Source organism: Suncus etruscus, chromosome 1 (assembly GCF_024139225.1).
Source record: "Suncus etruscus isolate mSunEtr1 chromosome 1, mSunEtr1.pri.cur, whole genome shotgun sequence".
In the NCBI taxonomy this organism is placed as follows: Eukaryota; Metazoa; Chordata; class Mammalia; order Eulipotyphla; family Soricidae; genus Suncus; species Suncus etruscus.
This window is the reverse complement of record NC_064848.1, coordinates 109,418,656-109,440,516: the sequence shown is the minus strand read 5'-3', so window position 1 is coordinate 109,440,516 and position 21,861 is coordinate 109,418,656. Positions and strand designations below refer to the sequence as shown.

Here is a 21,861-nt window from a genome sequence, read left to right as displayed (position 1 = left end):
AAATCCTAATGTTAATTTTGACTCTTGACTTCCCTTTAAAACGACCTCCCATTAATTACGCACAAATTCTTTTCATTCTGCCTCTAAGATAAACACTTGTTCATTTTCACTACTGATACCAGATATAAGAGGCCTTACTTTCGGTTCCTTCTCTACTGAACACACACCAGAAACCAAATTCTCTCCTTGCCTCCTTTCAAAGCAACAATGTATATTTTACCCCTTCCCCAACTTCCTGCCTGTCTTACCTGGAAAGGGAAACACTTCCACACCTGGGAGGGGTCTGTGGTTGGTAATTAGAGTGGCCTGGAGGAGAGCTGAGACAGAAGCAGCAGGAAGAAAGAGGTAGGTAGAGAGGAGACACAGGTTGGGGGCAGAGAGGCTGGTTAGTTTAGAAAGGCCATGCGATTAATATGTACAACATGGTGGTTAGAACCTTGTAATAAAGTTGGTTGACTCCTGAAACTTCATCTGACTGCTGTGGGTCATTTCCTTGCCATTACCCTGACACCTACAAACCCGCCAGACCTTAGGTGCTGCAGGCACCAGGCCTGGAGGAGAAAGGTCTCACCATCCACACATGCACCCCTAGGACTTTATAATTAATAATACAACATGTATATAATCACATAGATTATGCTCCTCCCTTGATTAAGCATCTTCGGTGACTTTGTTTAAAGTATAACATACAATCTCTGAGTTTTCTTTTAATGCTATGATTCTGATCCCTTTCTGTATATTCTTCATTTTTCACCAAGAGTATAGTCCTGCTTACAGGAGGATCATTTTATTTACTTACTTTTTAATTTCATTGTGATTTAGGTAAAATGGCTACAATAGTTTTGACATTTTTGGCTTTGACATGCATTTACTATAACTTATCATCACCAAAGTACTCAAGACCTACTAGGGTCCATATTTTACTACCAATTATTTCAATTCCCCTAAAAATACTCCAGTACCCCATACCCAAAAGCTCAGTAACTTGCGTTTTGAAATCTGATATCAAGGGTTAGTCATCAGGTGAGCTGCACAATAGCAGGGTCTTTACTTTGCATACAGTCAACCTAGGTTCAAGCCTCCAGCATCCCAGTGCTCCCCAAGCATGCCACTACAGTGTCAAGAATAACCCTTGAGCATTGCCAGGTGCGACCCAAAACTTAAATAGTATTTGTCATCATTTCATATTGTCTATTTACCAACTTTTTTCTCTTTATACATGTATGTAATATTATCCAGTATTTATTTCTGATTTATTACATTTAATATGATACACCCAGTTCCATCCAAGTTGTAGAAAACTGAAAGATTTAATACTTTCTTATAGATGACTATTTTCTATTCTGTATAAACCAAAACAATTTTATCTGTTTGTCTGTCATTGGATACAAGGGATGTTTCTATATCCTGCTATTGTACGATCCTGGAAGGAATGATCCTTGAGCTCAGAGCCAAGAGTAAGCCCCAGGTTCCACCAGGTTTGGAAAACAAATAAACAAATAAAACAAAAACCTGATTTGATAACATTTTTTTGTTTTTGGTTTTTTGGGCCACACCCGTTTGATGCTCAGGGGTTACTCCTGGCTAAGCGCTCAGAAATTGCCCCTGGCTTGGGGGGACAATATGGGATGCCGGGGGATCGAACTGGCTAACGCTTCCTTGGCTAACGCTAGCAAGGCAGACACCTTACCTCTAGCGCCACCTTGCCGGCCCCTTGATAACATTTTTAATTCCTTCTTGGGATCCCCTGATTTCTCAGATATAGATACACACCATTTCTTTTTCTTTGTCCCTTTTTATTTTTTAATTATCTAATATTCCCTGATTTACATATTCTACTTCTGAATTTAAGGATGGGATGATCATATGCCGACCAATTCAAGTCTTTCTTGGCATCTTATTTTGGGGAGTATTTTGGTCTTGCAGTACTCAGGGTTTACTCCTGCCTCTGTATTCAGGGGTTATTCACAGTGGGCTCAAGGAATCATAGGGGATGTTGGGGATTAACTCTGGTTGGCCATGTACAATGCAAATGCATTACCCACTGTACTGTCACTCAGACCCCAAAGAACATTATATTAAATATATTCCAAATAGAATAACCATTTAACTAAGTCAACTCCTTTCCTTTGGTTTCAATGACTTACACTATAAAAGAGAAATTGCTGTATTTTCCAGCATATAAGACAACTGGCGTATAAGACAATCCCCTACTTTTCCTGTTAAAATATAGGGTTTAGGTTTTATTCGCAGTATAAGATTACCTCTTTTTTAACACACACCAAAAGGAAATTAAAAAAACCTAAGAGAAAAAGAGCAGAACCCTCAAACGTTAACTGTATATGTGTAATAAAGCTAGACTTTGGAGTGCCAACAATCATTTAACATTTATCATTTGTAGTGAGTGACTGTGATTTTTTAATTGTATTCTACATTGAGAGCAGGGAAAGGGGAATTCTCCAAGAGCAGCTGGCTGGGATGCAGTGATTAATAGGACAGCTAGAGGGAGACAGCACTTCCTCTGTGTCCTACAAAAGCAGAATGGAGGATTGAGCCTGAAAAACCACACCAAGAGGCTGGATGAGATGAATCAGGACAAGCAGAGGACTGAGTGATGACACCTAATAGCTGGATGGGATGCATTGGTAAGAGGGGGGGAGATCACTAATTTCTGAAGCTGGAGTAAGTTTCAGCATGCCTTTTACCCACATATAAGATGACCCTCAACTATTAAAAAGTTTTTCATGGGTTAAAAAGTTTTCTTATATCCTGACAATGAGGAAATAACAACTTGACCTAAGAGCAGATTGTACTACCTCACCACCTAACAATAAGATGAAATCAGAAGACATGTCACACTTTGATCTGTGCAAAAACCAAATTACTAACTTCAGAAGATTGACTGTGACAATCATGACTGGGCAGAACCTATCCCGGGACCAATATAAAAGACCTTACTCTAGGCTTTGGCCTACGACCTATACAACAACCAAGATATCTAATTTCAGAGGCCAGACTGAAACAACAGTAACTAAGCAGAACTTCTGAAAACGAAAGACTATCCTAGGCTTCACCCTAGGATCGTTGCAAAAACCAAGACCACAGAGTACAGAAGACTGATTAAAACAAGAGTGTGGAATAGAACTTCTAGAACCATAAAGAAAGACTCAACCCTAGGCTCTATTCCATGACCTGTGCAAATACCAATATCTCTAGGTACAGAGGCCTGATTTTATCATGCACGACTGAGCAGAAAGTTTCCAGACATCACATACGGACCTAGGGGAGAGAATAAGAACATGTATGGATCCTGTAGTTATTCCCATGACAGTATACTTCTAGGGTGGAGAAACCCTGTATCAGGCCAAAAGAATTCCCTTTCTAATTTCCCCAATATTTACTGTACCTATGCAAAGAAAAAGCACAAATTAATTTTTTGTTATTGTTGTTGCTTGGTTTTGTTTTTTGTTTGTTTATTTTTGTTTGTTTTTGTGCTTTGTTTTGTTTTTATCTCAGGATCATGGTTATTGCTTGGTTGTTGTCTTTATCACTACAGTGCTTATTGCTGTGGTGCTTTTCAGGTTTTTTTTGTTTGATTTTTTTTGTATTCTTGTTATTTTTTTCTTCCTTTTTCCCTTTCTTCCCTCTTAAATTGGTATTTATAACCTCTAGAAGGACTCCTACCATTTTTTGTTTGTTGTATTTTTGCCCCGCCCCCATTTTTTTCTTTCCTTCTAATAGAAGCACAAAACTTGAACCATCTTATTCTACCTTACATATTGGAGGAGAAATAATGGAGGGTACCAAGACCAAAGAGTTGTATGAACATCAAGTAGAAATAAAAAATTAGCAGACTTAAACACCAAATCCAAAGCCAATGACAACAGAATTGATACCCAATTTACAAGAAGCTAGACACAGAGGGGATCACTTATACTAGCACCCCGGGGGCAGAGGAGGGGGATATGAGATGTATGCTGGGAACAGGGGAGGTGGAAGGACAACATTGGTGGTAGGAATGCCCCTGATTCAATGTCACTATGTACCTAAAATATTATTATGAAAGATTTTTAATCCACTGTGGTAAAAATAAAAATTATTTTTAAAAAAGTTGTCTTATTTAAAAAAATGTTGGAAAATACGGCAAGATTCGTCTTTGTTCTTATCCAGTCATATGAACTGAATATCATGCCATCTATATTTCCTAATTCATTCGCTTCTTTCCTCTTTCTACAATACTTGTTACAGCTCAATACTTTAACACGTATCTTCCAGATAATGCTATAGTTATCTGATTGATTACATCTACCCGTATTTTTAACTTTGTGCAATTAAGTCACTTCATTGATTGCATGTTCTCACAAAATGCTGCCCATATGTTCCAACACTGAAAACAATGGCCAAAATGTCCCTAAAATCTTTCAAATATAGAGATGCATACTAATAAAGTTCTTTCGTGTTTAAATCTTGGCTTTGCTAATTATAGTTTTTTGGTGCAGATTTTTAATTTTCAATAAAATATCTAACTTTATCTGAAAAGTAGCACCTATTTCTAAAGAACCAAAATATCAGATTATCCTTAACATTAAGTGGTTAGAACATTCCTTGACATATAATATCTACTACATACATGTTTTATAAAGTAATATATAATTCCAATTATATATAATTACATGACATGGGTTAATTTATACTATCTACATTATATCTCAAACTTTGTATTTGGAAACTACCACATTCTTCAAAACCACAATGTCAATGCCTCCTTTTTTCTACTATAGAAGAATCATCTTACTGTCTAGCCTTTACATACTTATTCAAGTGTTTTCTTTATAAGATGTTTGAATCCTCAAGAAACAATATGAACTCTATATGGACAATATGAAATGCTATATATAGATATTTTGAAGCATGTATTATAGTGAAAATTCTTGCAAATAGTATTTAACTAAACTGAAAAGACTATGTATATATGCTAAGACTATATATATACATGCATCCCTGTTCCTCATAAAAAGTTTTTTTTGTGTGTGTTTTTTTTTGGGGGGGGGCACATCCGGTGACACTCAGGGGTTACTCCTGGATATGTGCTCAGAAATCACCCTTGGCTTGGGGGATCATATGGGATGCTGGGGATTGAACCACCATCTGTCCTAGGCTAGCACTTGCAAGGCAGACATCTTACCTCTAGCATCATCACTCAAACCCCTCCTCATAAAAAGTTTTTAAAAAAATCTGTAAGAACTTTTACTTCTTAGTAATTTTAACTCAGGTGACATAAACATGCCACAGGATAAAATAATTAGAGATGTAAATAATGTCTAAATTATTCTTTTATCTTGTCTTTAAGTCAGTGTCTGCTAGAGTATAAGTTGCTAATAAATGTTTGTTAAATAATAAGCAAATATATTCTAATATAGGAAACATAGAGTTGGTTTAGATGAGTCACTTTATAATTGTATGCTCTCTTGGATCAATGGAACTATATAATTCAAAAATATTTCATGTTGGTTTTGGAATACATTGTGGGGAACATTTTTATAACTGATTTTCTTTCTTGATTATGCCCTACTTTGCATAATTTTAAAATTAATTTTATTCTCCATATTTTACTTCAGAATGATTAAGATTTTCTAAAATTTTAAAGAATTAACAAGAGAAAACCGCATGAAGTAATGGAGACATACCTAAACTTGTCCAAGTATATGAAACAGGAAAAGACTTCTTGATTTAAGTTTCTTACAAATTTACTTATTTAGAAAGATCATCATCAATGCTACCCCCCCAAAAAAATAGTGAAATATCCACTATATGTCATTTTATAGTTATATCTATAAGAAGTATTTTTGGAGGAAAAGGGACCCCATTATCTTTACACTATCTTGCGTAATCTTACCTAATAAAAAGAAGATCTGAGATACAGATAATTATGGATTAATTTTTCTTGAAATTAATCAAGGATCATCATCTTCACGTTGCTTTTTCATTCTCTGCTTTTTGACTAGTGCCCCTTATGATTATAAATGGTTTTAGTACCAGAACTTATAGTAGAGGGGGCCAGAGTGGTGGCTCAGTCTGCCTTGCCCGCGTTAGCCTAGGACGGACATTGGTTCAAACTCCCCGAGTTACATATGGTCCCCAAAGCCAGGAACAATTTCTGTGCACATAGTCAGGAGTAACCCCTGAGCATCACCGGGTGTGGCCCAAGAAAATAAACAACAACAAAAAAAGAACTATAGTAGAATATCTAGTGAGCTTGCCTGGTACTCAGTGGACCTAGATTTGATCCCTAGCACTCCATATTGTCCCTAGTCCATCAGAAATGATCGCTGATATGGGGCTAGAAGAAATCCCTGAGAGACATTAGATGTGTCCCAAAACAAAACAAACAAAAAGGGGATTGTTTTATTTGCTTCAGGCAGCAGCTCCAAGTTCATAAAGAGGTCTGACCTAAATCATATTTTAAGAACTAAAAATGTTCTCATAACATCCCAAGAGACCTCACCTATTTCTTTAATCACTTAGAATTGAATCAAGTCATTCCTAAACATTATTGGCAAAAAGAAAAATAATAAATTTAACTTCTTGATTTAGATTAATCTAAGTTCATTCTCATGGGATGAAGTCACTCTGCTACAAAATACATGTCAGCATCATATCAATATGTGAATACCCAATTAAAAATGGCATTCTATTTAAAGAAATAAAGTGAAAAGGAAAGAAATGTGTTCAACAGAGAACAAACTTTCTAAGAATCATTTGGCTTCCTAAAGAAGGTATAAAAGCATAGACAACTGAATCAAGACAACTACTTAGCCAATGTTAAGTATCAATTTCCCCAAGGATAAAAAGTATCTTCACATTAGACAATTACAATTTTCCAATTAACTTTAAAAGGAACACCTTGAATAAAACTATAAAAAGGCGTTTCCTTGATTTATATAATCAAGTAGCATATTTAGGACCTATCATATATTATCACATAGATTTTATTGGACTTCATTGTATATATGCACTTTCATAATATATTCAATATCACCCTGCAGAGAATTCATGTAACCTAAGGAAAGTGTTGTAAATTTAAAACAGTGATTTAATTCACAATAAATTGTTCACAACAAATCCTCTTGGGATCAGTGCTAATAAAACTTAGTATGTCATGTCATTTTAATTAATTAAAGCAACAATAGTATCTGTATTTTAGATAAAGACATCAAAGATCATTTAACTTGTTTTAATTACTTTCTTATGTTTATAATATATAATATATTCATGGCATATGTGTTTCAGATCTCTCAATTTATTATGAGAAATCTAAACCAGTAAAAATTTAACAACTCTGCAAATACAAAATCAGTTTGTAAATAAGTATGCCCTAAGTTCATTCTTTATATGAACAAATAAGAAAAATATGCCAGATTAGTGCATTATTTAAGTCATTATCTTGCATTAGACTGGCCTGGGTTCTATCGCTAGCACTATATATGATTCCTCAAGCAAGACCATGAGTGATCCCTGAGCACAACTTTGCATGACTCTCAAAAAAATATAAAAAACAGAATTATCCTAGCATTATCACACTTGATAATACAAGTAAAACAAAACAAACTCCAAATTAATGAATGAGTTCTAATATTTTTCTTTAATTCATTGTTAAAAATTGGTTTATGAGTATATAATCATTTTAGATTTCTTATTATAATCCCTTATAAATTAATAAAATTGAAACAAATATACCTCCCGCCCTCTTAATTTCTTCTTTATGGAATTCATTATTTGAGATAAAATGCTACCTATTTTTAACAAATAATACAAGCTTTACAGCCTAATTTGTCACACATGGAATAATTATGTGTATCTCTAAAATAAGACCGCATTATCATATATTTAAGGCATTTCTAAGACTATTTAAAACAGACAGTAAGCTTTAAGCTTTGAAAAATATGTATGTGTGTCTACACATACAATTGTATATATATGTATATATATGCATATATATATGTTTTTCTTGGTTTCAAAGAAGCAGATCAAATGTTTTGTTCAATAAAATTACTCTAACACTAACGTAATAAGAGAATAGGTACTTCCAACCAAAAAGGCCAACAAAATAATATTATAGGTAATATTTCAGAATAAATATAAGAAAGTTTAGAATAATATCTGAATATGGGTAAGAGTGATTTTTTGGTTTTCATTTCTTGCTATTATTTAATAACTTTTTGATCTTCCAGGGAGGGATCAACTAACTCCCTTCTGTCTTTTTAGAATGGTTCTAACATTTGCAAAATGGTCATTCCTAAGTGCCTTTCATGTTAGACCAGAAAGATTACAGTTATTCATGTTCAGAAATAAGTCAAGACTTTTAGGAGAGTCAATGACCCTTTAGACCTACAAACTTGCTATTATTTAAAATAGCATTGTCTAGTAAGGAACAGATTTAACACCTTTAAATCATGACTGCAAAGAAAGACAAACTATGGTCAACTGTGAACTGATAAGAATCTTTCATAGACTAAACACTAGACAGTTTATGTCCTTAAAATTTATTTTCCATGTGCTCATAGTCCACCTAATCTGATCTTGGAAAGTTTATAGTGTGTCCTTAGATTAATTTCTGGATATCTTTAGCACTTATTACTTTAATTCAGGGCTCTTCAAACTATGGCCTGCAGGCCACATGTTGTATTTATTCCCATTTTGTTTCTTCACTTCTAAATAAGATATATGCAGTGTGCATAGAAATTTGTTCATAATTTTTGTTTTTACTATAATCTGGCCCTCCAACAGTCTGAAGGACAGTGAACTGGCCCCCTGTTTAAAAAGTTTGAGGATCCCTGCTTTAATTTTTATACATATGCATATATATTCTACCTAAATATGTATCTTTCTGTACACAGAAATATAAATTACTAGGATAACAAACTGCTCACTGAGAAAAAATTTAATATTAAAGACATGTAATTGATTTGTGTACTTTGTTTCATTACACATTCTCTATGATCTACAAAATAGCAATGTAATTTGTAAACAGCAGTTTTTCTACCTGTAGTGAAGGCATTATAAATAATTCAATGTAACATTGAGAAACTCATTTCATAAAACTAATGAAATGGGGCCAGAGCAATAGCAGAGTGGCTGGCCGTTTGCCTTGCACATCTGACTTAGGAGGCCCTCTGTTAGATTTCTGAGTCCATGGCCAGGAGTAATCCCTGAGTGTCACCAGGCGTGGCCCCCCCAAAAAAGGCAAACAAAAAGAAAGTAATGAAATACTATGTGATGTGATTTAAAAATAAGCATATACATTTTATGCATTTTTTGCACATTTTATTTGAGTTTTTGTTATGCACATCTAGTTTGGTGGTTATTCCTACTCCTACTCGGGCAACTCTTGATTGCATGCACAGGCTGAGGGTTGCTCCCAGCAGAACTCAAAAGTCCATGTGAATTCAGAGGTCAAGGCTAGCTCTCCTGCATGAAATCATGAACTTAATACACTAAGCAATCTCTCATGTCCTACATTAAAAAATAAACAAATTTGTTTACCTATTTATTTCACAAAGAAGATTAATAAAACCTATGATTATTAGTGGAAAATCTTATTTTGCATATATGAATTTGATTAAACGAAGTCAACAGATTCAACAAATTATTTCTCCAAATAAAATTAGTTAATCATAGAAGCAAATATCCATGATCTTCTAGTTTCCGTTATACAGATCCAAGTTTTTCTTTTGTCACTTACAGGGTGGATCTATTGAATATATGCATATAAATGTATATATGCAAATATACACATACATATTATGTATAATACATATAATATCTGCCATGATTTTGACAATGGATTTTTCAATTAATATAACTCAAAATGACACAAAAGTTCAGAAAAACTTATGTAACAATAACATAACAAAATGTTTTGAAATTTGAATACATCATAAGATAATGGGCTGTATTTCAATTAATCTCTGATTACTTGTCAAAGGAAACCTGCCTTGCTTCTTACAGATTATGAAAAAATAACCAACAGTAAAACATGTTAATTTATATTATTAATACAAATTTTTAATATTAATGAATGCCAAATGGAGTTATTTTCAAGGACTGATATGTCAAAGAACAGGACTAATTAACGATTTTCTATGATGACATGAATATTTAAAACATTTTACAAATGTACCAAGCACATCTTATTAGCTATGTGCATACAGTAAATTATGAATTACTACTAAATTATCGCTATAGCATTAATTTCAACTCACTTTTATCAAAGGAAATATATAAAGATTTAATGAAGTTAAAAGGCAGTGAGTGAGAATAAACAAACTATTTTTAAAGTCCAATAAGATAGTTTTAAGATGTTTGTTAGCCTTCAAACTTGGGAACGTCAAATTTAATCTTCAATTGGCACCTATATAAAAAAGCAAAGAAACTGAAGAAAACAGGAAGACCATTTCATTTTAATAAGTTTGTGGACTTAATGAGGTCAAATCTGGAGGCCACAAAGTAGATAATCAATCGCGCACCAAAATCTTAAAAGTTTTTATAGAAGGCTTAACACAGAACTTTATTACTAATATTTACATGATACTGATTATTTGCAAGACACACATTTAAAAACACAATGTATCCTATATTGTAAATGTATATAATTGTATGTAAATGTACATACAATTACTTATGAGTGATACATTTAAGATTCAAATCTAGTCTATTCTGAGTACACATTAAACTATTTATTCACCTCCTAAGGGAAAATATTCAACCAAGGGCAGTATTACATTTGAATGCTACTGTTTAAAATACAAGGAGTTCATACTTTTAGATGTATAAAGCTTTTGCAATTTGTGAAAGTGAATGTATGAGTTTCCAGTCACTAAAATGGAAACAACATAATAAATGTGTGGAAAGATTGCACAATATAAATATTAAGAGCAGAGATGATGGCACTTAAATATTTTAGTTGTGATTTCACCCTAAAATTACTTCCATTCAAACAAAACACATTTTGAACAAGCAGTCATACTTAATAGTCAAAAATATACCATTCAAACCATTTATCTGATACTAAAAACGGCAGAAACCTCTCCTGTAAATTACACACAAAAGTAATTGTCCAAAGAGTAAGGATATTTTGTTCCTAAGGTAATTAATTTATCAACTTGTTTAAACAGTTTATTATGGTCAATAAAATGATCAGGAATCAAGGAAATAGTACAGCAGGTAGAACATTTGCCTTGCTCACAGCTATCTCACTTCAATCCCAGGTATCCCATATGGTCTCCTGGAGCTTTTCAAGAGTAATTCCTGAGTGCAGAATCAGTAGTAACCCTTGAGCAATACTGGGTATTACAGTCCAAAATCAAAGCAACAACAACAGCAATAGCAATTCAAAAAGCACAAGTTTCTGTGGATTAAATTTAGTCTCTGACAAAATTTGATCTAATTTGTTCTTTTCTTTCCAAATAAAAATCAGTAAAGAGGTTTAACTCTGTGACAGTAGCCTGAAGTTAGCTAAGAAAAAATAGTGATTTTGATAAATGTAGATCTATTCTACTTTAAAGGGGGTCTTTGAAAGGAGCAATAGGAGGGAGAGTGATGTTCATCTTCTCTGGAATTGAATTTCAAATGCCTCTTTTGGTCTTTCTTCACATAGGAAAAAATTTTTTTGCCTTTTATTTTTTATTGTGAAATTCTAAATGGGAAACAAGTTCAGGCTATATAGGTCCCAATGTAGTATTAGATATTGTACCAGCCATCGTACAAGGAATGTAGGACATACTGGTCTATGTTACAGGCTGCTCTGATCTTTAGTGGCACACCTTAAAAAAAAAGGAAAGGAAACATTTAGCTTATATCTAAATTTAGATTACTTCAGCATAATCCTCAAAATAATTATAAAAACTTTCTTCAACCGAATATAGATGCATTATTGAAATCAGGTATAAGAAGTGTAAATTCCCATTGGTGAAAAATATTTATTATGAACTACACTATGGTAGCTGATAAAAAGCATGTAACAATAAATAATATTTTCATTTGTAAGTTCTGTGGAATTAAGGGAGATAGATGAAAAAGAAATCTCCTGAAAGCAATTAAAAAGGTTCTAGAATTGTTTTGAAGATAATAATGCTGCAAAAACTATTATATATCTATTTCACCTAGCAAGACTAAAAATCCATTAGTGTGTAATATTAATATAATGTATAATAAAATTGAATATGAAAACTTTACCTGGTACTTTTTATAGATACTCTTATTATTCTGATGTCTCCCTATCATTGTGAAATCTACATTAGTTATCAGGTTGTGTACATAGTTTTTGTATAATAGTCAATGTAGGAATAAATACCCCAAAATGTCAATGATATCATTAAGTATTTTTAAAATAAAACTGCTAAATAAATAATGGCTTGTTTCTTAAACTATGCTTATTTATTGGCTCCCTGCAGATAAAATTACTGAGCTCAAATTTTCTAAACAGTTCTCCTGAAATTGAAATCTAAAGTGAATTCCAAGTCATGTAGGCAAGGTTATCCAAGGTTCTAAAATTTTCACTTAATATATGATGACAAATAAAGTGAACCTACTTATTATTTGACAAGAAAATCATTGGAATAAGGCACAACATACATGAATCAACATATTCAAAATATGCAAGGGAATTATACTTTACACAAAAGCTTTAAAAAGTAATTAGTTTTTTTTTTTGATCAATAGCAGTTCAGGAGGTGAATCATGTTTCTGTAGGGACTTAGGGACAACAATCAATGTCCCAAGTGAAATCCGTAGCTGAGTGTTAATATTGAGAAGCGATTTCCATAAGTCTGTGTGTAGTGTGTGTGTGTGTGTGTGTGTGTGTGTATATATATATATATATATATATATATATATATATATATATATATATATATCCTATAAATTCCAGAAGCAAAATCTTCTAAATAAAATACAACACAGAAGTCGAGTGATCATATCAAAGATTTCTTAGATCGATAATGCCAGGATTGGGGCTGGAATGATATTATACAGTGGAGAAAGCACTTGCCATGCAGGAGCTCTGCCTGGGTTATATATATATTCCAGTTCTTGATTCCCAGTAGCCCACCAGGAGTGATTCTTGGGTGTAAAGCCAGGATTAAGCACTGAACACTGCAAAGTATGGCCCATAAAACCAAAACCAGAAAAAAAAATAGTGATCTTGTGTATAAGGCATGTAGCTAATGTCAATATTCCACATAGAAATCCAGGCACATTATAAAAGTTGACTACTTCATGAAAACTCCCAAAGGTGGCAGCCCCATGAGATCATAATACAGACTAGAGTTTTAAAAGCTCATTTTAAAGCTTATCTGCTGCAAAGCACATCTTTCCAATGAAATTTGACCATCCACTATCTTTTTTATGCATACATCTTAATAGAAGTTTTATTTATTTAATTTATTTTATCTTATTTTTATTTTATTTTATTTATTTAATGTAAATGTATTTATTTAATAGAAGTTTTATTTCTCATTTAATATGACTGTCCTATCTCCTGATAGCCTTTTCACTTTTCAATGAGATTTGAAGCCTTATCTTTTCCAAGTATTTCTACTGATTTATCAGAATATATCCACAATATTCAGTACCTCCTTACTTTTCTCTTCTAGTCATATTAGCTAGATGCAGTTTGTCATAGACCACCATCACATACAGTGGTGAGAAAGAACATATTATATTAAAATGTGGTAATCACGTGTTCCTTGTTGGAATCCCCCGCTTCTGCCGGGTTGTGCTTACTTTTTACTTTCTTAAATAAATGTTTGCTTCAAAAAAGTGAGAATCCCTGCAAACTATAATAGGATAGTCAACTCCCTCATTAGGATCCCGTCATTAGTCCAATTTAATGATGCATTAACTTCTCCAGCAAAACTCTATTACAAATGTCAAGCTCATTTTCCCAAAATCGTGGTCATTAATTGTGCGGCAGATTTTTTGAACTTAAAACCAGAGCTTTACATTTAGTTTAATGATCAGAAGTTAGAATAGTAACATCAAGGGCTAATATGAAATTCCATATTTGACTCAACATTTTCAACTTGAAAATACCAAGGTACTCTATTTGCCTTCCTATGAAACTCATATTTATGGAACTCATAAAATAGCTCACCAGATGAGCTATGGTAGTCTGTATATCAATCTTTACACAGCTGCCTCCTACATCAAGTCTTCAGATACTAATAGCCAAAAATACCAAATGAAAAGGGTGTATTGTAAAGCAATGTGCCTGATTCTTTCCACATGTTTACTTAAGGGTGGTTTTATGGAGAATATCTCCAGAGTTTTTCTTGGTGCTAGATCATGCAATTTGATGAACCTTCATTTAAAAACATTATTTTATTGAAATCATTGTGATTTAGAAAGTTCTTCATAGTTGGATTTCAGACGAAATACAATGAATCAGAGCCACCGATGTTGACCACCAACCACCAAGCCACCAATGTCGGCCTTCCTTCACCAATGTTCTCAGATTGCATCCCATACCCTCTCCTCCCTGGCCTGCCAGTATAACAGGCCATTTTAAGTTTAGATTGTTAAAGTTTGGGTCTCTTGATTCTATTGTTGTTGCCTTTGGCTTGGATATTTAGTTCTATCCTTTTTATCTTCACCAATGCACCTGAGACCACTTGGCCTCTGACTCCCATCCTTCCCCCTCTTTTTTTAATCTCATAGAAAAATGCAAAAATATGAGGCAAAACAAATAACTCTTGTCCCAAGATACTATGAAAAACGAGGGAGCCCCTCTCTAAGAGATAAAAACTGCCCTTCGAAGTAAAGAAGGCAGCAGGGCATGCTGTAGAACATCATCAACAAACCTACATATTGTTATGAATATATTCATATATATATGGCACACATGAAATGTGCGAATGAACGATAAAACGTGTGCAACCATGTATGAAAAACACACCATCAGTTTACTCTGTAGTCCTCTTTTCAAGAAACTTTTATCTTCCTCTCCCTTTGTTAGAATGATAATTTCCTTTCCAGCAAAGTCCGTGGCAGAGGTCTGCAAGAACTCTATCATTCGAAGACCTCATCATAGCCCTGGAGCTCTTTTTGAAATCAACTGAGGTTCATTTAAATCAGGCTGTAGCTGGGAGGGAACACAGGAGCTGGAACCAGCTGTTTTCCAGCCAGCTCCTCCGTAGATACACGCCCCTTTCTCCCCTATCACCCAAAATCTAGAGCCTTCGAAACCAGCCTCTCTTCCTCCACGCTGTTCAAGTATTTTAGGGGACAACCTTTCTCTTCTCTCTACTCCCCAACACTAGAGTCCTCTACTCTAGCCAGGCCTCCTCCTCCTCCTCCTGGCCACCTCGGGGTGAGCGCCCTGGGTTAGTGCACGTGACTCCCGGTGCCCACATGACCGAGAGGGGGTGGGTTGGGAGGAGGGGGACCGAGGGGTGCAGCTAGGAAAAAGTTCAGGTCCCTGCGCGCAAGAGAAATCCGAGTGTCCGAAGCAATTTGCAGCTTCCCTGCTCCGTCCTCCAGCAGCTTGGGGATGTCCAGGGGGTCAAGACACAGCGGACCGAGTGATCTCCAAGACTGTGCCCGGATCATGCCACCCTAGATTTTTCTCCCCGCCCTGCTTGCGATCCTGCTGCACCCTCGAGTTCTTTCTGCCCTCCCTTCAGCCAGCCTGCATTCAGTCTCTCCTTCTTCCCTAAAAAAGCTCCCGGTGCACAGCAGGCGGTGCTACTGACGCACATTCAATTCGTCCGGGGTGCTCTGGGCTGCACCTCTGGGGTCGGGCCAGGCCCTGCACCTCCTTCCCAAAGCGGGGCTCTAACTGCGCCAACAAAGTTGCACCGCACACCGCATCCCTCCTCTCCCCGCCCCGGAGCCCCCAGTTTGGGCTCTTTCTGCCCAGCTCTTCCGCTGCTCTGTCCAGTCCAGCTGTCAAGCTCACCGCGCCATCACGCAAACACACCCCCTTCCACATGCAAAACCCACCGCTCGGGCTCGGCCCGCGAGCAAGCCAGCGAGCACTCACCTTGCTTGACACACTTGAGCCGGAGGGGGTCCTTGCAGTGCTTGATCACCGCCAGCACGTCCCTGATGGTGAGCCCCGCGACAGGGGTCTCGTTCACTTCGAGCAGCAGCTCCTCCGACACCAACTTGCTGCCGCTCTCGTACACCACCTTGCCCGGCTTCACCTCCCCCAGGTAGGGGAACTGTCCATTCTCGGCGCCCCCTTTCAGCTCAAAGCCCAGCTGGCCCTCCGGGTTCCTGCCAATGACACTCTCGTGGACTTTGCTAGTCCAGTGGCTTTTCTTTTTCAAGCTTTTGGACATGGCAGTGGGGGTCGGGAGGAGTCGTCTCTGCTCCGGAGGGGCTGGTGGGGTAGAGGGGTGGAAGCGGGAAGGAAGGGGCTTCGGGGAGGAGGTGGAGGACAGAGAGAGAGAGAGGATGAGGATGCCTCCGGAGCCGACTTTGCCTTCCTGTCCCCTAAAGCTGCCCTCAGTTCGGGGCTTTGCCTCTTCTTGGGGGTGGAGTGTGGACGAGGAGCAGGGAGGACGCGAGGGAGGGATGGCCGGGCAGAGGTCGGGGAGCCCGGGTGGTGCGCTGGGGCTGTCCCTGGAATGACACTCGGAGCGCGGTGGCCCCGCAGCAGAGAGGAGCCGTGGCGGCGGCGGCCGGGGAGAGCCGGAGCCGAGCTGGAGAGCTGCGTGGGGGTGGGGGGAGGCGGGCAGGGATGCCGGGGGGCCACTCCTGCGTGGTGCGAGTGGGAGCGCGCGCGCGCCGGGGGTGTGTGCTCAGCGGATAGCCATGGCAGCTGCAGTGGCAGCGGCCGGGCCCGCTGGTGAGCGCGCGCGGGCGCGTGTCTGAGTGTATGCGTGCGTGTGTGTGTGTGTGTGTGTGTGTGTGTGTGTGTGTGCGTGCGTGCGTGTGCGTGTGTGCGAGTTGTACAGTAGAGGCAGGCGGGCAGCGAGGGAGGAGGCGCGGGTCGCGGCGATGGACGCGAGCCGCTCGCTCGCAGGGAGCCGCTACATGGACCGGGGCTCTGCGCGCCCGCTCGCTCCTTCCCTCCCTCCCTTTCTCCGCCGCATGACCCGGTAGTGAAGGCGGAGAGAGAGGCAGGCTGGGTCCGCCCGGCCGCCACCGAAAGGCGGAGGGAGCGAGCGTGGAAGGAGGGAAGCCGAGGCCCAGCGCGGGGAGGCCGGCAGGAAAAGGGGCCGCGAGCCAGCGCAGACCTTTCTTTCCGCAGCCGCCTCCTGCCGCGGAGCCGACGGGCCGTGGACCGATCTAGCTGCAGGAGATGCTAACGCGCGCCCTAGCTGGACGCTGGATTGCTGGATTTCGGGGAGAGGGATTCGGACTGCGAAGGAGCCCGGCTGCAAGGCGTTGGGCGCGCCCTTCTGGAGGGGCAGGTCTGGTGAGGGGGCTCTGCAGGCCCAGACTCGCCTCGAGAGCTCAGAGGGTTCCCACGGAGCAGAGAAAACTTGGACGTGGAAGCTGCTACCTGGAGGGCGGGAGCGGGCGTTTCAGCGCTCCTGGCAATAATAGGTCGTGGGTGGGGGAGATGGCCTGTCTGGTGGGTGGAGGTTTGGGATAGTTGTTCTAGGAGATTCCGGGGATCCAAGGGAAAGAAAGGGCTGCTCTTTTTTCAGGGTGCTGAGTCGCTGGGAGAAGGGCGCTGCTTTGATGGGGTTAGTTTGGCCTTGAACCTCAGTCTCAGAGAGAAGGAGAGTGTATCCTGGGAACTGAGGTCCCATCTTGTCCAGGACAGCCTCCAAAGTGGAGTGGACTTTTCGAAGCGATGAAAGAGGATTCCCTGGCACGACCGACTAGCATCCCGCTGCACTGATGGACAAGAAGTCGCTAAGGGGAACTCTGTGGCAGAACTTTGTTTCAACTCTGCTCCCTGCTCACAATCTGGACAGTTTTTCCTTTCAAGTTTTCAGCTTGCAGATGTGGAGGCAAGGGGTACAAGATTTTTAGACGTGATTTTTCTAATTCCTGTAACCGGTAATTGAGTTTCACTTGTTTTATTTTGAAATGATTCCAGTGAATCCCCTTTTCTGAAAACACACACACACACACACACACACACACACACACACACACACACACACACACACACACGTATATCCACTCTTCCCTTTCAAGCATGGAATGGAAAGCACTTAGCACACACACTTCTGGATGATGTCTGAGCTGATGTTGGTGTAGGAGGCACTGGCAGTTGATAAAACGGTTCAATCTACCCAAATAGAAGAGCAGGAGTGATTCCAAGCTCCACTGCTTACCAAGAGCATGATATTGGGTGATTTTTTTGACCTTTCCCTTTTTTCCCCCTTATCTAAAATAGAGTTACGAGTACTAATGTGAGAGAACTGATGAAATCAGCTAATGCATGCCAAGTACTTGCCTGATACGGGCAAGTCAGCCCGCAGAATGGTAATTCCCTTCCTTTTGCCTCAAGTACAGTATAGTTCATTATTTAGAGACTTAAATAGGTTTCATTTTTCTATAAAAATATAAAAGATGTTTGTTAAAGATACTTTGCTTCACCAAATAACCATGTGTATGCTCCCCCCACTCCCTCTGAAACCAACCCCAAGTGAGTTAACTGAAATAGATAAAGATTATTCAATTAGCCAAGGACTGTGACAAGATCTGAACTCGGATCGAGCTTCATTGCTTGAAACTGGGCAAGACCCCGAGTCTGAAGTTAAATTTCCAACTCGAAAGTATTACTGGTTTTCTGGCTAGAGTTTAGACTAATTTGGTTTACCTTCTATTCTGATAACCTTCACATTATCTTTGTTCTCTGTCTTTACCATTTCTGGACTCAATACCTGTGTTTAGAAAGAATACATTCATTGTTTAGCTCTCCTACAGAATATGACTCTAGATATTACTTGACATTAAAAATTCTTGAAATATGGACAGCTAAAGAAAAAATGTGTATTTAAATCTTAGCTTTATATGAGGTAAATGCCATTGGTTTGGGATGCCCTTCCCCCAGCTCCTGTGTTCTTTTTCCTATCACATCCAGTACCAGACTCTGGCAGTCACCCATTGATCCATGGATTACTGCATTCAACTTTGCCTAATGTCCTGATAGGCAGAAGGAACCCCAGAGGATTTCTTTCCAGGACGTTGTTTGCCAAAGACTTCCCTGCTCAGTAAGAAACCTGGTATGAAAATTCTTCCTGTAGCCTTTAGTGGTAATAAAGTCGCAGTGTAATTTATAGGCTGAATCTCTCCCTGCAGGATCATGCTGATGCTAGGAATTTGCCTGAAATTACTTCCTTCCCTATCTTGCCTCTGGTAACCTGTGTCTTTCCTTTAAATGTTTCCTTAATAAATCACATGTGCTCAGTCAAACCTCAATGTATTATTCTAGGCATACTGACCTAAGAATTTCTATTCTTTTTTACCTTGATGACAATTGTGTTTTCAGGTGAAATCTAGGTATTTTCAATTGCTTGAAGTCACATTAACAATAAGCAGTGTAATGGTTTGTGTGACTATAAAACTCCTATCCCAGATATGTATTACAATTAAAGACCCTAAATTCTATTTTTGAGTAGTTAACAAGCAGACACAAACCCTAAAATTATTGATCAACAAATTATCAATAAAATTATATTAAGAGATCTCTTAAATGTTTGAGTCAGTAGGATAAGGAACTGTGGGTTGGTGAGGTTGAAAAGTGTGATATGATCCATTGGGGAAAACCTGTTTCTGGCTTTTCAGAAATGTAAAAGCATCCCACATTTTAGAAAGAACATATACATTCAATGTGGTATTTTTAGTCCTGTAAGTTTTGGCTGAATCGGGTATTTATAAACGTCTTACTGCTTTTCTAACAAATGCCCTAAAACTTAGAGATTTAGAACGATATACATTGGGCAGGGAGAAGACTAAGAGGGCTGACTGAGCATATGCTTTGCATGTAGGAAGCCCAATTTCAACCTATCACCACTTGGACATGCTCTTTAGAATACATCCCAGCATAGAACTGGCAGTAGGCTTCAAGAACCACTGAGCATATTAAAAAAAATTAATTATAAATAAAACATTTGTGGACATCGCAGAAAATGGACCCATGCTCTTTCTGGAATATATAATAGGAGAGAATCATATTGCTTTTTTAGATGAGAGGTGATTCACTTACTCCTGGATGTACTTAGGAAAATTTCTTGGGGGCCATTTGGGGTTCTAGGAATAAAACCCAGATTAGCTACATTTAAAGCAAACATTTTGCCTAATATGCTTCCATAGTCTGAGAATTTTAGTTCATTTTTTTAAATATGGAACGCTTCACGAATTTGCATGTCATCCTTGTGCAGGGGTCATGCTAATCTCTGTATCGTTCCAATTTTAGTATATGTTGAGCACGAGAATTTTAGTGCTTGCATATTCCCTCTACCTCTTGGCTCATTATGTAGTCCTTTAATATTATTATTATAATTATTATTTATTATATTATAAAATTATAGAATATATAATATATTATATTTATTATTGTTATTATTGTTGTTTTCAAAGCTAGAGATAGCTGATCAAGTCCTGATTCTATCCATTCACTCTAAAAATGACTTTTTCACCTACAAGAACTCTTGTTATTACATAAGTAACTACTTGGAAAACTTGAGATAAACTCTAATTTTAATTTAGATAATTATTAATCTTAGTTCTACATATTACCTTAATTTCCATTTTCCATGTAACCTATGAAAGGATTAGGTATTAAATCTTGGAAGCCTTTATGGGGAGGACATAGTTTCTACAATACTTCAGGATGTTAATTATGTATATCTGCACTGTTTATATTTTGGGGTCTTTTGAGTTGGTTGGGGGTCACACACAGAGATGCTCAAATATTATTCCAGGTTCTTCACTCCAAGATCAATCCTGATTGGAATGAAGAACCATATAAGTTGCCAAGGATAGGGGATCATACCTGGGTCAAACTTCTGAAAGGCAAGAGCCCTACCTGCTATTTATTTCTTCTTTCACTCTGGCCTTATTTCTTTTCTCTTTGAAGGTACATGATTAACTAGCCCATAGTGTGTTTTATCCTGGCTTTTAGTACAAAATCTCTTACAGTCTTATCCAAGATATCTTTCTGAAAGTTATCCTTCTTGTCTTTGCTTCCAGTGTTGCCCATTAAACATACAACAATATTCACACTCTTCATCACCACATGACTTTCTGTACTTTGGCCACATTTTTTCCTGTTCATACCATAACTGGAAACCAAGTCAGTCTAGTAATGTGGGTCTTATGAGATATGAGAAATTAAAGGAAACCCCATTGTGGGTGTACCTATATGAAAGGAAGCCACGTGGTGAAATCAGCGTGGAACAAACCAGCATCTGAACTTTAAAAGTTTACAGAAGCCACGTGGTGAGATCAGCGTGGGACAAATTAATCATTATAAGTATAGGAACTAAGCAAATAGTCATATATTTCACTCATAGTTGGTAATGGGATAAGTTTTAATTAGTTAGTGGTTAAAAAATAAAAAAAGGGAGGTAATACAGTTTAACATCTAATTTCTAACCACCTGCATCTTTGTCTTAGTCATTTTCTTTATAATTTAAATGTGTTTTGTTGTCTTTCAAAGTTAATATTTTCAATTGCAAAATGTTTTACTGTGTATTTTAATGTACTTAGCCTGTTTTTAAAATGTATGTTATGCATGTATGCTAAAGTACTTGTGTATAGAAAAGGTATAGGAACATGAAGTTCCCCCAATATAGTTTAAAAGTATAGGAACATGAAAGTTCCGAAATAGTGCTTGGTAAAAAAGCATTAATAAAATTTTAGGTTACAGGTGTAAAGTATATTTTGCAAAAA

The 21,861-nt window shown here is 37.7% G+C and overlaps 1 protein-coding gene and 1 pseudogene across 1 annotated transcript in view; both read right to left on the bottom strand.

The window, feature by feature from the left end:
* The window catches only part of MAGI2 (membrane associated guanylate kinase, WW and PDZ domain containing 2), a 1,487,205-nt gene extending 1,470,814 nt beyond the window's left edge, over positions 1-16,391 (bottom strand). Inside the window, exon 1 of the mRNA XM_049783101.1 lies at positions 16,040-16,391. Coding sequence (XP_049639058.1) covers positions 16,040-16,340 — 301 coding nt within the window. The 5' untranslated portion in view covers positions 16,341-16,391. The remainder of the gene's footprint in view (positions 1-16,039) is intronic.
* Positions 16,392-20,303: 3,912 nt separating this feature from the next.
* LOC126028394 (uncharacterized) lies at positions 20,304-20,397 on the bottom strand (annotated as a pseudogene).
* Between the last annotated feature and the right edge of the window lie 1,464 nt (positions 20,398-21,861).